Source organism: Impatiens glandulifera, chromosome 2 (assembly GCF_907164915.1).
Source record: "Impatiens glandulifera chromosome 2, dImpGla2.1, whole genome shotgun sequence".
Lineage (NCBI taxonomy): Eukaryota > Viridiplantae > Streptophyta > Magnoliopsida > Ericales > Balsaminaceae > Impatiens > Impatiens glandulifera.
The window spans coordinates 8,533,219-8,551,123 of NC_061863.1; the positions used below are offsets into that span (position 1 = coordinate 8,533,219).

The 17,905-nt window shown below is 34.5% G+C and overlaps 1 protein-coding gene across 1 annotated transcript; it reads left to right on the plus strand.

The window, feature by feature from the left end:
- The first annotated feature begins 15,108 nt into the window (after positions 1 to 15,108).
- On the plus strand, positions 15,109 to 15,483 carry LOC124924291. Its single transcript, XM_047464349.1, has one exon. It carries the CDS (start codon positions 15,109 to 15,111, stop codon positions 15,481 to 15,483), a length of 375 nt encoding a protein of 124 aa, XP_047320305.1.
- The last annotated feature ends 2,422 nt before the right edge of the window (positions 15,484 to 17,905 follow it).

Below are 17,905 nucleotides of genomic sequence, written 5' to 3' on the forward strand. Positions count from 1 at the left end.
TCTCGAATTACGTCTCATATACTCTTTCAGACCAGCTTCCCATTGTCTTCTGCATTCCATTAATGAATGTCGGGTCTGTCCCGAAGTTGTATGTTACTGATGATCCAGTATCCTCTGTCCTTTTGGATTTCTTCTCAAAAGCGAGTCCTAATCCCCGTCTTTTACGTCTATGATTTTCTCCACTACACAGTCCCTTCTGATACGTGTATTTTTGAACTCCTCTTTATGAATGATTGGTTGGTTTTAGAACTAGGGATCGTTCCAGAACAGAGTGTCTTTTCCGTCCCCTAACCGAATTTCGTAAAGGTCTACAATGTCACTTCTCAGTTTAAGAATTTTATTTAGTTAACAGGTCATACCTTCATTGATTTTACACGTTCAGATATTGGTTTCCTGTTTGATAAATCGCGTGTGTACCCACTTGATCCATAATGATTCCCGGTTGCGTTTCAATGCCCACAGATGCTTGAAGCTTAGAGCCTTGTTCCACTCGACGTAGTTCTTCAGGCCAATGCCTCCATCCTCTTTCTTCTTACAGAGAGTAGTTCATTTGATTTTCTTTCCTCCTTTCCCGCTACTGCCTCAGATGAAGTTTCTCATTAGCGTGTTTAGCTCCTTCATTACCTTTTTCGGAATGACCATCTGTTGCGCCCAATAATCAATTATGCCCATGACTACAGTTTTGATAAGATCGATCCTCCACGCATAATAAAGTTTCTTCGCCGCCTAGCCATATATCGTGATTTTTACCTTTTCAATCAGCGGCTTGCAATGTGAGATCTCGATCTATTTCACGATTAATGGAATCCCCAAGTACCTTATGGGAAAGCTTCCTTCCGCAATGCCCATGATGTTGAATATGTCCTGCTTTGTCCGTCCTCCACTCCTTCATAAAATGCCACACTTTTTTTCCATTAATAGTAAGACCTGTAACCTAAAAAAAACGTTAATGCATCCATAATAGTTTTAATGGAATCGACGTCTGCGTGCGCTAAAATGAATAAATCGTCAACAAAGAATAAATGAGTTATCTCCTCTACCTCACAGAAAGGGTGAAAGATGTATGGACGATTCTTTCGGAACATCGCGAAGATGCTCTCAAAGATCGCCAAGATAGCTACGAAAAGGTACGAAGAGAGGGGGTCCCCTTGCCTTACCCCTTTTTCACCCTTGAAGTAGCCTCTGTGGACTCCATTGACACTAGCAACAAAACATGATGAAGAAACGCATTGCATAATCCAATCAATAAAAATCATAGGAAAAGCAGATACAACTAGAAAATCTTGAATGACTTCCCATCTACCAGAGTCGAAAACTTTCTTGATATCTATTTTGAAAGTCACTCTCGGGGATATTTTCTTTTTCCCGTAGCCTTTTAAAAGGCTCTACATGAAAAGAATATTATGAGAGATTGTCCTACCTGAGATAAATGTAGATTGATTAAGATTTATTATTTTCCTATGACATTTTTATAGCGTTTAGAAATGATTTTTGAAATTATTTTGTAAATAATATTGCAATAAGAAATTGGTCTAAAATCTTATACTTTTTCGGGCACCGTAGTTTTGGAGATCAAGGTTAGGACCGCTGTATTCTATTGCTTTAACATCTTTCTGTTCTTGAAAAACTCCAGAATCCCATTAGTAATATCTTTACCCACAACTGATCAATCGTCTTTGAAAAAGTTCGCATTAAAACCATCCGGACCTGGGCTTTTATTCCCATTAATATTGAATAGAGTTTCTTTAACCTCAACTCTCGTGATAACCCTTATTAACTCGCGACTATCCTCAGTAGAAATTTTTCTATCGATAATCTGATACAAGGTATTCAAATGACTTTGATGTTGTTTTCTTGTACCCACTAACTGCTGCTTATAGAACACGATAGACAGTTCTTGTACACCCTTCTGACCCTGAACATATTCTCCATCATCATTCTTCACCCTATACATATTGTTTCTCATGTTTCTAGCCTTGCATTTCCTGTAGAAGAAAGTTGTATTTTTATCACCTAACGAAAGCTAATTTTGTCTTGACTTCTACTTAACAAAGTTCTCTTCAAGTAGACTTAGCTTCCTAAAGTTTTCGAGTGCACCCCTCTCCGCCTCATTAAGTTATTCATCACTATCATCCCTTCACTATCATCACTTGATAACCTTTTCTGAACCTCTTCCAGTTCTTCTCTTGCAACTAGAACTCTACTAGAGATATTGCTGAACTTTTTCTTGTCAAAGCTTTGGAGTTGATTGTTCGGGATCTTTAGCTTTTCAGAAACCCTGTACATATTAGAATCAATGACATCTGTAGACCATACACATTGAAGAATATCCTTGAATTTGTCGTTTTCCATCTAGAAGTTGAAGAATTTGAAGGGCTTCTTGAACCTCTCCTCCTTTTCCTAGAACAATTTATTCAGGAAATGATAAGAAAATCCAGACTTCTGTTCATGAAGTTGACTTCTCGGAAATTGGTTGATCCAATTCTCATTGACCAGACATATGTCAATCCTACTTTTCTTTACGTTCTCATCTCCTCTTGTAGAAGACCAGGTGAAGAAGTTCCTAGAATTAGTAGGCTCAACACAACCCATATCTTTGATGCAGTTGTTTAAGTCAATCATATCCTAAGTGATTTCAGATTCTGGGCTACGATCAATTTCATTTCTTGTTGCATTATAGTCACCAAGGACAGCCCAAGATTTATCAATACCAATCCAGATCCTAAGGCAATTCTAGGGCAATCTTCTATCAGTGCTTGAGTTACTACCGTACACAATAGAACGATAGAACACAATTTCGGTGATTTTGTCTTTGACCTCAAGCATAATTGTTTGATCATTAGAAAAGAGAGCATTGACCTCAACAACTTTATTATTCCAAATAACCCAGATTCTTTCCGTTTTGTCATTTGAATTGTTAATAATTTCCCAATTACTATTAATACACAGCTTGCTAACCTTGTCAACGTTCCGACTTTTTACTTTTGCCTCAAGAATATCCATAATAGTGATGTCCTGGTTCTCAATGATCCTCCTGATTTCTTTGCATTTCAGAGGGTCATTGAGACCTCTTATATTCCATGTCACTATATTTATGAATGAATATAAGTGTTGGGTTCCAAACTTTCAAGGCTATCTTGGACCTCATACTAGAAGTTATAAGCATCACTTGCCTCACTATCTTCAATGGAAATAGTTTGATTGTATGAAATGCTATTGTCGCTCGGTGGGGAGTGTATCTCATAGATCTCATCCTCTCCTGTGATAGAGTCATTAGCCTCTGGATCCAGAATCTTTCTACTTTGTCTTCGATTTTCAGCATGTTTTTTTTAGTAGGTCTCTTCTGATTTTGAACATTTTCACTGCTGGATTCATGTGTGTTATCGATTTTAATTCGCCCCACTTCAGAACTAAGACTCACTACCTTATTCAAGGCCAACTGATCTTCTTCTACATTTGATTTCTTGATTTCGCAAAAACTGAGATTCCCTAGATCATTCTTTAGAGTTTTCTTATTATTTGAAAGATTTTCAATGTTTTTTAGTCTAGGATTCTCCTGGTCACAATCTCGAAAGGTGGCTCTAAATCTAAGGATCGGATCATTTCAAATTCTGATGACATTGTTTCTTTGGTTCCTACTTGTATTCTTGGAACTGTGAGGATCAAGACTAGGTTTTCTTGCTTCATAAGGGCCAAAAATTCCACATCCCAAAGATCTTTGAATACCATAACATTCGGATCTATAACCGATAGTTACATTAGGACTTGTTCGAAGATCAGCATTAGGACCGGTGGAGTTAAGACCGACATTAGTATCACCAGCAATAATAGGACCGCTATCAGTATCAGGACCGGCCTTGCCAAAACCAGCATTAGCAGTACCGGTTGCATCATGACCGACAATATCTAATCCAGTGACATGAGTAGATCTGGGAAAACTGAGGCCAGGACCATGGTTAGTAGGGTCAGCATTACTGGGATTAGCATGATGAGAAACTTTAGGACCGGTATGACTAGAACTTACTTTATTATAACAGGTACCCTGACCAGGATCGGTATTATAAGGACCGCCGTTTTGAACAAGACCCATTCTTGAAAAAACAGTATCCTTAGGACTGGTGTTTTGAACTTGACTGATAGGATCAACTTTAGTAGGTCCAGCTTGTACTTTTTTCGATCTTCTTTTTAACCCTTATTTGTTTTTTCATTTGATTACCCATCCTATCAGCATCAGTGCGCTCATTAATGTTAACTTCAAATTTGTTCACATTTCTAGCAGCTTGGTTAGATTCATTTAGACCACCTTCCTAAATATTGTTATTGGCTTTCGGTTTTAGATTATTATTGACATGGCATTTACTCGTTGAGTGTGTGAAAGTGCTACACCACGTACATCGATTGGGCTTCCATTCATATTGAACTTCAATATCAAAAAAATTCCCTAGTCTATCCTTTAGTTCAAGCTTGATTGGAAGAGAGTTGCTTGGATGTATTTCAACACTAACTCTGGCCATAGTCTCTCTCTCGTAGCCTTCCATTGATGGGTCAAACATAGGTGGTTTACCTATTATACTTGATATATAAACCAGACCCATTGCGTTGCATAGGTGTGGTGGAACATTCTTCAGACTCACCCAAATTTGTTCTAGTTCAGGCGGTCTATGATTGGTATTAAGTTCATCGCTCCACTTGTACAAATTGAATCTTCTACCTCTAATAAAGGTATACTCACTCTCAATAATCGGCTTTATTTTACTTTCATTCCGGAAGGATAAAAAATAGAATCCATGATCGTTGATTGTGATCCTTTCCAAGCCATATGATTCCCACTGACCCATCAACGTTCTTCTAACCTCAACAAATGGTGCTTTCATATTACCCATGAAATGACCAACTATGACGAACTCCCATACTTTTACGCATTTTCTTCATTTTTTCTAGTGGAAGTTCAAACCGGTTCGGATGATCAAGAGTAATTACCTTTGGGAATAAGGTGTCTATCTAAAATTTTTCTTTTTTTGGATCAAGCATAACATTTCCATTCCACACTTTTCCTTCCTACCAGGTTCTGTTTGGGTTGCTCATGATTGTGTACACCGTCATTTTATTACATTTTAATATTTCCTTCATGGCGTCAACTATCCACTTGATCACTTCATCATATTGGTCCTTGTTGAATAGATTCTGATTTTTTAGATAATGGTTGTTAAATTGAACATTCAATTGGTCGCTTCTTTCCTTAGCCATAATGATCTCATGTTTGTTGACTTGAAAGAACATCTTCTTCATCTGATTTCTCAGTCCTGCCAAATTTGCTATTTCATTTTTTCTCATTGACCACTTTGGACCAGTAATAGGATCCTTATTATCAGTCTGAGTGTTCTCTTTGCCAGAAGTTGCAGTAGTAGGAGGAGCTGAGGAGATGACTGTTTCAGGGTTGCTATCTTTTTGTGTTTACTTATTCTTTTCAACCCATTTAACCATTATTTCTCCAACAAAATCGTTGCCTTTAACTGATCCAATCTTCTTTAGTATGTCCATGTTCGTTCTCTTCTTATGTGTACCAGATTTCCTCTTTTGAATGTTATCAATAGGAGTTTCAGAATCTAGAATAGCAAGAAGGGAAAAAGCACCCAAGTTCAATGTCTCACTGACTCATTAGGATTCACCTCTTCATTCTTCTTGGAACTTGAGTTATTTTCTTTCTTGTTTTTCCTTTCCTTAGTTTTCGATTCATTATTTCCCTTCCTAACTGTTTTGGAGTTACTCAATCCTGTTTCATGACCGATCTTTTCAGTTCCAGTACTTGTCTTAGGAGAGAATTTCCCTTTAGCTTTCGATTTGATCTTTGCTGCTGAAATCTTCTTCATTGACTTATGATATTCGAGGTCACATATTATTATTTCATCATAGTCAGTGTTATCATCTAATTCTAAATCAACTTCGTTGCTTTACTTCTTTTGATTCGACCGGTGACGCTTAGCTTTGATCGTAGAGTCATCATCCTTGCTACTTGGACCGACAGAATGTGGATTTGTGATGTCAGAACCGGCATTAGAAAGACCAGGATCATCAAAATGTTGATCTGTAATTTCATAAACGGCTTGTCTAAGCCAACAACAACATGATTAGTGTGTCTAGGACCGGTAGCAGTATGACCTTGACCTTGGTTGAATCTAGCAAGACCGATATCATTAATAGATCTGTGATTAGGACCGACATAAGATAGATCTGTGATGCCAGGACCGACAGAAAGTGGATTTATGATGTCAGGACTGACATTTGAAGAACCAGGACCGATAGAAGGTGGATCTGTAATGCCAAGACCGGTATTTAAAGAACTAGGACCGTTAGAAACTAGATTTGTGATGTCAAAACCGGTAGAAAGTGGATTTCTAATGCCAGGATCGAATTTTGAAGAACTTGGACCAATAGAAAGTGGATTTGTGATGTCAGGACCGACATTTGAAGAACCAGGACCAGCAAAGTTAGCAGCAACATGAGCAGCTCTAGGGCATATGTAATGAGTAATGACAATAGTAGGATTTGCACCCTGTCTAAACCCGATAATTTTATCAAGACCGGTGTTAGATGCATGAATAAGGCCGACCGCTTCCAGACAACGATCTTCACTCCGACCGAGACCCATAATGTCATTCCTTTCCGTATCAATACTCATTACATCAACTCTTGCTAGACCCAAATTTTCAGTAGCTAGAATACCTTCTTCATACCTAGCCAAGCGAAAACCGTTGGCTAACCCTGCATCAGACCCAGCCAAGCGAAAACCGTTGGCTAACCCTTCCAGTTCATTACAATCTTCACTTCTTTTACCTTAACATATGCTCTGACCTAGACCCATCTTATTTGTAGCATCAATGAGACCCATACCCATACCCAGACTTTCAACTAGTTTGTGACCCATGGTCCCATCTACCAACGAACTGATATAATACCCATCCAAATTTTCACCAATGGCTATTTCAATCGAATTTATTTCTTCATCCTTTAGATCAGTATTATTAAGCTTTCCTGACTTAGCTGAATTAATTTCCATGACCAGTTCCAACTTAGATCCAATTTCTTCAATATTTCCAAAATTTGTTATACTAGGTACTTCAATAGTTTTAGCCAAAGGTGCAGGTTTTTCAGAGGACCCTGCAATTTTAGCCTCGGTTTCAGTTTCTTGAACACATTCAACGTCTTCAGACTTACTCTTTTATGTCTTATCCCTTAAGTTGGTGGTCTTAATTTCCTGACTCAGATCAATTGATATCACCCACCTTGTTGTAGTAGACTCTATATGACCCTTGTTGCCCAAAACAGCAACGATACCAGTAGGACTAGTATTTTTTTTATCTTCATCAGAACCTAAAATTAGTCTTCCTTAAACCCAATAGACACAGATCAGCAGGCTAAATTAACAATGTTTTACATTCATCAATAAGACCATCATTACATGATACAGACATAGACCCCGACTTAGAGCTTTCAGTAGGACCCGATATACCTGTAGGATTTTGCCATTTCCCTATAGCACCATAGAACCCTTTTAACAGTTTTTCTCCAGCATAGGAACCGAGCTTTCAGCACTAGTGACCCGATTATCATCAGTTTCAGCCAAGCAAGATTTCATGACCAATTTCCCAATAGAATGTCCAACCAGGTCTTGGGTACCAACCAAAGACCCTAATGGTCCATTCTGTGCAGCAAAACCAATAACAATATTTTCTGGAATTGAAAGTCTATCATTTCTATATGCATTTCTATCATTTCTTATCAATTCAGTCCTAGCATTTCTAATATGCACATTCTTATTATCTAAGTATGAATCCCCAATAGAACTAATTTTTTTAGATTCTTTAGCATGTGGAAAAGAACTTATACCCGTTAATGTATTTGGCATAGAATCAATAGGCACATCTTCTCCATTGTTTAGGACTTCATCCTTGATCTCTGGCTTCTATTTCCTAGGATTGTTTTGGGACCAGCGGGATCCCAATCGCACCGCAAAAGGGGTTTGAAGATAAGTGCCCAAACAAAAATAGGTCTAAACACTTTTGAAACGGTCTGTAGCTATAGAAGCTTCCTCTAGACCAACTGCTTGATTCAAAATGCGAAGCAGATATTCAAAGGAAACCTAAGCATGCCTCGCGATGTGGCTTGAGATTCAGACCTAAATCCAGACTAACCTGTAAACGATAGATGAGGAGAAGAGGGCTATCGGCGTCAAGGCGTTGACCGATTTCGGTAGAAGGGGATTTTGATGATTCATTCTGGTCGACAATAAAAGAAGATGACTGCAACCGTTCCTCGCACAGCAACAAGCAATCTAGAGGGCGCACCACAATATTTTTTTAAGATCCAATTAGGGATTCTGCGGCATTGTCGTCGTGCCATTCGTGGCGATCGTGTCGTTTGTGCCAATCGTGACGTCGATTGTGCAAGATTGACCATATCGCTCGTGCCGCTCGTGCCTCGACGGTTACAACAATACCCGATTAGTACGATTGAAATTCTAACGGCGCTAGCGAAATAGAGCCGTGGCACTGCCGATCATGTCGTTCGTGGAGATCGAGGCGATTGTGCCGATCATTTGTGTGCAAATCAAAATTATATGATTAAAGAAAAGAAACTAACATTGTGAACATAATAAATAATTTTTTGTATGTATATTTCTCAAATCAAATGTAAAAAAAACTATTACCTAAAATTATATAACTACACTAGCCAAATAATAATTTTAAAGTATCAGCATTACATGTGAAATAACAAATTTTGAATCCAATTGACAAGTTTATTTTAATTTGTACATTGAGTAATTGTATATTTTTGAATCTCCTTTCTAAATGCTTTTTTTTTTACGATTAAGAAATCTGCAACAAAGGAATGTTAAAATGACTCCATTTTTTTTATTAAGTATGCACGCACAAAAATAAAAGAAGGCATTTCTGACTAAAACTTACCGACGCTTATTGGATGTCAGAAATTTCCGACGATTTTATCCCAAAAATTTGAGACGGAATTAAAAAACGTCAAAAAAAATTAATAAATCAAAGAAAAAATGTAGAAAAAAATTAAGAAAATTTTGCCAGACGAAAATTTTTCTATGGTACGTTCGATATACTTTCGACGGATTTTGATTCCATCAGAATTCTTGATTCGTGCCAAATTTTTTGACAAATATATCTACGAAATTGATGACGTTAGTTTCTGTCAGAAGTTTCATCGCAAACACTATTTATATTTATAATTAGTTAACTCTTTTTTATTATCACCAAACCCACATTTCAGCTTCTCCCTCCAAATTTATGAAATCAGGTTTTCCTTACATATGTATTTTGATTTCATTCTTTGTGTCTTCTCCTTATATTTTACCTCTATATCTCTGTTTCTTCTCCTTCACATATATTAGCAAACTAAATAAAAAAAACAGAATAAATAGCAAGCAGTAATAACGAATGGAGATCCAGATAAAGGAATAGGATTGAATAAGAACAGAAGAAGTAACTTCCTTGATGCATCTCGACATATCAATTAATATACACTTTGTTGTCAATAGAGATATATTGTATTGATGTGAGGACAATTCAGCTGAGTCTGTTTTCATTTTCAGGAATCAAAAGATAATATTCATTATGTACAGAAGGTTGACACAATGTAATTAATGTTGTAGTAATGTTAGACCTTTGTGTTGTTACTTATGCTCAAATAGACTGACAAAAGAGATAAATGTGTTTGACAAATAAACTTCAATACTATGACAACAGAATGTATAATTATTGGATAAGGAAGGTTGCATATGATGCGAAAAAAAGTAACACAAAACAATTGTTCATTAACCAAGATAATTGGGAGATAATACAAATGATTTTTTTCGGTTTTAAATACAAGAAAAAAAGTGATGAGAAGTGTTATTTATGAGTTCTTTACTTTGTTAGAATATATGACATTCATTTTTATTTTTTTTCAGGATGATATGATAGGCTTGCATAATTTTGTTGTTCGCGAGTCCCTATAATGCATATTGATAGAAGTGATGAGAGTTGGAGCAAATGAGTTGTAGATGACTACTAAAATGAGAGTAGAGCTCTAATGCATATGAATGAGAAGTGATAAGAGAGAGTTGAGAATTAAAATGTGAGTTTACCAAACTTTCACTTTTGTGTATTGATGGAAACTATTGAGCCACACATTTTGTTTCTAAGTGAATGGTTTTTTGATAGTAAATTTGTACTTACTACTTTTAAAATGTAGTTAGTTATTTTTTTAATTCTTATTATTAAATACAATTGATAATTAAGAAAAATATGTAATGTAATATGATAAATAATTAGGAAAATAATGTTTTTAAAGAAATATATTATTTTCCGACGAATATTCTATGGAATTATAACAAATTTTTTGACGGATATTCATATGAAATTAGCACGAATTTCCCGACGGATATTCCTACGGAATTACCTTAAACTTTCCGACGGATATTCCTATAGAATTATCACGAAGTTTCCGACAGATATTCTTACAGAAAGTTTCCAATTAAATAAAAACTGTCACAAAAATTTCTAACGAATTATGTATTCGTCGGAAGATTTACTGACGAGCGATATATCGGCGTTTATTATAAAAATAGAAAATATGTCACTAACCATAAATTCGTCAGAAATTATGTAGGAAATATACGTCACAAATGATTCATTCTCTTGTAGTGACGGGAAAAGGCATATCTACCTATAAACTTTACTGAGCAAAACTTTTAATAAGTTTGACAAACTTTTTAAATCATATAGGGTTCACTTCTCTGTAACTGTAAACTATTTTTTTTCCTTCATATTCTTCAAGTTCATCCCAAGTATTTTATGTTCTTGGACCTTAATTTCATGTTTTTAGTTTGTTGACTTATTTTTCTTTTTTTCTTAGCAATTGGTTGATGTAACTTAAGCTAAGTTATTAATTTTATACATGTTAAATTCTGAGTTATTTATTTTCTTGGATAAAACCATGAAACAAGTAACAATTAAGTGTTCAGTAAATTATTTTTAATTTTAGATATATTTTATTTGTAAAATAGTGAACTTAAATAATATCAAATTATTAAGAATTGATTAATCCAACATTAAAAGTAACAAATATTGAACATTTTGTTGATCTTCTTCTTATTCTTTATTTGAGGTGAAATGATGTAACACAAATTATAATAACATCAAATTTTAATAAATGATTGTACAATCTATTATGATATATATATATATATATATATATATATATATATATATATATAATTATAGTTTACCGGTTTCTCACACTACAACGCACAATCAATTATGTGAGTGTAAACAGGTCGGGTGGTTAGTTTGCAGGTTAACTCCGCACTCGAAACATAGAACGATTCATTAAAAATATATTCAAAATAAAATATATAAAATTTAAACTTACACTATATACCTTATAAGTGCAAGACTCTAACCAACTAAGTTATATAATTTTTTAATTTTACATTCAACCAAATAATTTTATATCACAGGCATTGTTCCATTCAAAGTGGTTAAAGATCAGGTTTTCAAACAATAGGAAAAGGAAGGATTGCAGAAGCTTACACTCAATGATTTTAAATTTTACACGTAACTTACCATTCAGGAAGGACAGTGACATAAGAAGGGTCTAAGCAGATGGTTTATGTTTTATTGCAAATTAGTATTTTGAACTGTGCAAATGGAAAGAAGGAATGTGCATGAACAAGAAACATCCAGAACTGGAACAAATCTGGGTAACTTTGAGGGATATTCCAACTCACCTTTGTAATGGTAGGGCTATTTGTTATTTTGCCAGTCTTGTGGGAAAGCCACTAAAACAGGATTTAGCAATGGATGGAAATAATAAAGCTTATACTACTAGGGTGAACATTGAAATCCATACGGAAAATCATCCTTCCTAGGGAATTGGATCGAATTAGTGGATAGACGGAGAAACCTGTATAGCATTGGTATCAAATATGAATAGGGATGATCAAACGGGTAAACCCAACTCGTATGTTGGGTAACCCAAATTATTTTATTTTTTATTTTTTTATTTAATATGTATTTGACTCATTTAACACATTTTTATTTGCTTAACACGTTTTTTACATGCTTAATATGTTTTTCACATTTTTCATGTTTTTGGCACGTTTAACACGTTTTTGACATGTTTAACACATTTTGACACGTTTAATACGTTTTCACACGTTTTTGACACGTTTAACACGATTTTGACATGTTTAACACGTTTAGCATATTTTTGGCAACATTTTGACACATTGAACACATTTTTATGTTTTTGGCATGTTTAACACGTTTTTAACATGTTTGACACGTTTTTCACGATTACGACACATTTAACATATTTTGACAAGTTTTCACGTTTTTGTCACGTTTAACATATTTTGACATGTTTAACATGTTTTTCACGTTTTTCACATTCTTGACATGTTTAATACGTTTTTCACGTTTTTGGCACATTTAACACATTTTGACACGTTTAACACGTTGAACACGTTTTTGACATGTTTAACATGTTTCTCAGATTTTTGAGACATCTAATATGTTTTTATCACGTTTAACGTGCCAAAATGTGAAAAGCGTGTTCAACGTGCCAAAAAAGTGTTAAACATGTCAAAACATGTTAAACGTGTCGAAAACGTGTTAAAACTTGTTAAAACGTGCTAGCGTGTAAAAAACATGTTAAATATGTCAAAAATATGTTAAATGTGTTAAAATGACAAAAACGTGTTGAACATGCCAAAACGTGAAAAACGTGCTAAAACATGAAAAACGCGTTAAAAGTGTTCAACATATCAGAATGTGAAAACGTATGTAACGTGAAAACGCGTTAAACGTACCAAAACGTGTTAAATGTACTAAAAATGGGTTAAATAAGCCAAAAACGTGTTCAACATGTCTAAAATGTATTAAATGTGCCAAAAATGTAAAAACGTGTCAAATATGTCAAAAACATGTTAAACATTCCAAAAACGTGAAAAACATGTTAAACGTGTTAAAAATATCAAAAACGCGTTAAACATGCCAAAACGTAAAAACCATGTTAAACGTATCAAAAACGTGTGTTAAATATGTGAAAAACTTGTTAAACGTGCCAAAAGAGTGAAAAATGTGTTACATTGTAAAAAATGTGTTAAATGTATTAAACATGTCAAAAACGTGTTAAACGTGACAAAAACATGAAACATGTGTTATTAGTGTGAAAACGTGATAAACATGTCAAAAATTTGTTAAATGTGCCGAAAATGTGAAAACATGTTAAACGTGTGAAAAACGTGTTATAAGTCTGAAAACGTGTTAAAAATGTTTAAAACGTGTTAAACATGTAAAAAACGTGTTAAACATGTCAAAAACGTGTTTGACTTAAAGTTGGAAGATGATTAGTTTATATTGGATTAATAATAGAGAATTAAATTAAATTTATATAATTTTAGTAACTCTAACCCAACCCAAATTAAACTCAACACATACTTAACCCAACCCAAATTAACCAACCCAAATTAATATTTTGGGTTTGGTTAGGGTTGGATTTGGATAATGTTGGATTTTAAATTTAAATATATATGTAGAACACATTATTAGATTAAAGTCATGGACTTAATGATTATGAAATGAATAATTGTAGATACCCGTTTAGTATTTGTTTATTTGGTGACATGACAAAACAAGTATTAATAATATGGTGGGCCTTCTTATATTGTGGGCTTTAACAATATATGGGCTTCAACTAGGGTTAGGTCCCTAAGACAAGTATTATTTAAGAAACAGGAGAGGGAGATTCAAAGAAGAACTCTTACGCCTTCTCTCTCTCAACTCTCCTCCGTTTTCTTGTCCTTTAATTTCCCCCGTCAATATTAGAGGAGAACGGATAATACTTAGTCTTGGAAGACCTAGTCGTTCCTTTCAAGAACAGATCAATCCGGATCTACAATGGGATCATGTTCAGGTACGCTTCCGCTGCGTTATAATTATAGTCCATATTCATTATTAGGATAATGATAAATTTATTCTATCAATTGGTATCAGAGTTATCCTATTTATGAATCGATAATTTTTATAATGATCGTATTTAAATCTAGATTAGTTTATTTATTTTTTTATTTTTTTAATTAATAATAAATAAAATATATTATTTTATTTTTATTATTATTACTATTAAACTACAAGATAAATAAGGAAAAATATTCTCTATTAAGAAAATAAAATAAATACGGAATTGATAATATAATATTTTTATTTTTATTAAATAAATAAGGAATTGATAATATAATAATTTTTTATTATCATTAAATAAATAAGGAATTGATAATATAATATTTATTTTTTATCATCATTAATAAAGAATTTATATTATATTAAATAATATTAACGGTTAAGAAATGAATTATTAGAATCTGTTTTATTAAATTAGATAATAATATTAATAATCTAATATTTATTCCATTTAAATAAAATAATTTCATCTTCAGATGTCACCAAAGTGACCTCTATTTCATAATTGTTTTATTTAAATTCTTTAGGATGGTTGTATATTTTTTTATTTCAAGCGTTTATTGATTAACCCAAAGGTTGATCAATACTTGGCAGAAATATAAACATACTTGTGATAATAAATTTGTGACAGTTGTAAAGTTTTCATGTAGATTATACTTTTATCTAAAGATAAATTTATTTGTTTTACAGAATTTATTGTCAAGATTTTATTATTGCAACAAGAGTACCGCTTACAATTAAAATTATTATCCAAAGATTTGGTTTTAATGTTGTGTTTGGTATCTTGTGATGGGGTTAACCATAATTTGTTTATTATCTAAATATTTGTAATAATGTGAGTGTTTATATTTTTTTGTTAACTTCAGGATCTAGTTCTTTGATATTTGCTAACTATTTAGTCCCCATTTTATCGGGGGACAACTTTAAGAACTGGAAAGAATCTATTTTGATTCATTTGGGCTGTATGGATCTAGACTTAGCATTAAGGATAGACCAACCCGCTCCTCTTACGGATATAAGCACTGCTGATCAAAGGCAGATGTTTGAGAAGTGAGAAAGGTCTAATCGTTTAAATCTGATGATCATAAAGAAAAGCATTCCAGAAATATTTCGGGGTACGATATCTGATGATATCACTAAGGCTGAAGAATTTCTCATCGAGATAGAAAAACGCTTTACTAAAAGCGATAAGGCGGAAATGAGTACTTTTCTTAAGTCACTCATTACCATGAGGTATCTGGGGAAGGGGAATATAAGGGAGTACATCCTTAATATGTCCAATGTCGCTTCAAAACTGAGAACACTCAAGTTAGACCTTTTAGAGGACATGTTAGTCCTATTGGTCCTGCTCAAACTTCCTGCTCAATACGATCAGTTCAAAGTTAGTTATAACTGTCAAAAGGAGAAATGGACTCTTAATGAACTCATTTCTCACTATGTTGAAGAGAAATAAAGAATGAAGCACAAAAGGACTAAGGAGGTACATATGATTGGAACCTCGAAATATGTCGGCGGCAATAAAAGAAAGTTTAAGGACGTGAAGATTGAGACTACTAAGGCTCCAGTACCAGCTCCTCAGGCTCGTCCTATGGAGAAATCTTGCTTCTTTTGCAAGAAGACTGGACATGAAAAGAAGGATTGTGCCAGCTATCACAATTGGTGTGTGAAGAAAGGTATTGTTCTTACTTTGGTTTGTTCTGAAGTTAATATAGCTTCAGTGCCTCGAAACACTTGGTGGTTAGACTCTGGTTCAACTACTAACATTAGTGTTTCAATGTAGGGTTGCCTAAGCCACCGAAGCCTAATTGATGCTGAAAGACGCGTTTACTTTGGAAATGGGGAATCGGTCGAAGTGGAAGCAGTTGGCAATTTTAAATTGTTGCTAAGTACTGGGCATTTTCTTGAATTAAAAGACACTTTTATTATACCGTCATTTAGACGGAATTTGGTTTCTATTTCTTATTTGGACAAATTCGGTTATTATAGCTCGTTTGGAAACAATGAAGTTACATTGTCTTTGAATTCAAATTTGGTTGGTTTTGGTACTTTTATGTTGAATGACAATTTATACATGCTTGACACTTTAACATCATGTTATGAAACCCTAAATGTGCAAATGAGAGGTACTTAGCGAAAATTAAATAATTCAAGTTTATTATGGCACAAACGTTTAGGTCATATTTCGAAAAATCGAGTTGAAAGACTCATTAAGGATGGAATCCTTGATTCCATAGATTTTTCGGATATTGAGGTTTGTGTTAACTGCATTAAAGGTAAACAGACCTAAGTGAAGAGGACAGGTGCTTATCAAGTTACAAAAGTCTTAGAGTTGATACATACAGACATTTGTGGGCCATTTTCCACACCTTCGTGGAATGGTCAACAATACTTTGTATCATTCATAGATGATTATTCTCGATATTGCTATCTTTACCTCATAAGGGAAAAATCTGAGGCAGTGGACATGTTCAAAGCATTTAAGGTTGAAGTTGAAAATCAACTCAATAAACGCATTAAGATCATCAGATCTGACCATGATGGTGAATATTACGATAGAAATGATGGATCGGGTGAACAACGTCCAGGATCTTTTGCTGACTTCCTTAAAGAGTGTGGAATAGTCCCTCAATACACCATGTCGGGTTCTCCTAGCATGAATGGTGTTGCAGAGAGACATAATCGCACATAAAAAGATATGGTTCGAAGTATGATATGTCAAACTACTTTGCCAAAATCTTTTGGGGGGAAGCATTGAAAACTGCAGTCTACATTCTTAATCGAGTACCGACTAAGGCGGCAATCAAAGCACCATATGAACTCTGGATTGATCGTAAACTCAGCTTACGTCATTTTAGGGCGTGGGGATGTCCAGCTGAGACAAGGAGTTATATGCCAAATGAACCAAAGCTAGCATCTCGTACGATGAGTAGTCACTTTATTGGTTACTCAGAACGGTCAAAGGGGTATAAGTTTTATGATCCCACATCAAGAAACATTTTTGAGACGGGTACTGCCACGTTCTTTGAGAATGTTGAGTTTGGGGGGAGAAATACAGTTTTAGACTTTTCTTTAGAGGATCAAGAAATCACCAAAGTGATTGACCTGACACCTCAAGAAGGATTAATCATTCCGACTCCCATACAGTTTCAAGATACAATTGAGGAACCCATTCAAATTGAACGGGAACACCAAGTTGTAGCTGAAGAACAAACTCAAGAAACTCAAGAACATATTGTTCAAGAGACAACGTTATTACGTAGATCCACTAGAGAACGGAGAAATGCCATTCTGAATGATTATGTGACATTTCTTCAAGAAAATGAGGACAATGGTGGCATGACTAAGGATGATTCTATCAACTTTTGTCATGCCATGAAGGGTGCTAATTCGGATAAATGGATCGAAGCAATGTGTGATGAGTATAAATCAATGCAAGACAATAAGGTTTGGGAACTTGTCCTATTGCCAGAAGGTGTAAAACCCGTAGGTTGTAAATGGATTTTTAAAAACAAAAACGGGATGTTAATGGTAATGTGGAGAGGTATAAAGCACGTCTTGTAGCTAAAGGTTATACTTAGAAAACAGGAATTGACTATTAAGAGACTTTCTCTCCGTTTTTTTCGAAAGACTCTTTTAGGACAATCATGGTTCTAGTGGCACATTTTGATTTGGAGCTTCATCAGATGGATGTAAAGACAGCGTTTCTGAATGGTGACATTGATGAAACAATCTAAATGGTACAACTTGAAAGTTTTGAGGTCGATGACCCGAAACAAATGGTTTGTAAATTAAGAAAATCTATATATGGACTAAAACAAGCGTCTCGCCAGTGGTATCACAAATTTCATCAAATAATTCTCTTGAAATCTATGTAC

Excerpts from the sequence above, each read along its gene's own strand:
- LOC124924291 (XM_047464349.1), top strand. The coding sequence starts at position 15,109 with ATGATCATAAAGAAAAGCATTCCAGAAATATTTCGGGGTACGATATCT.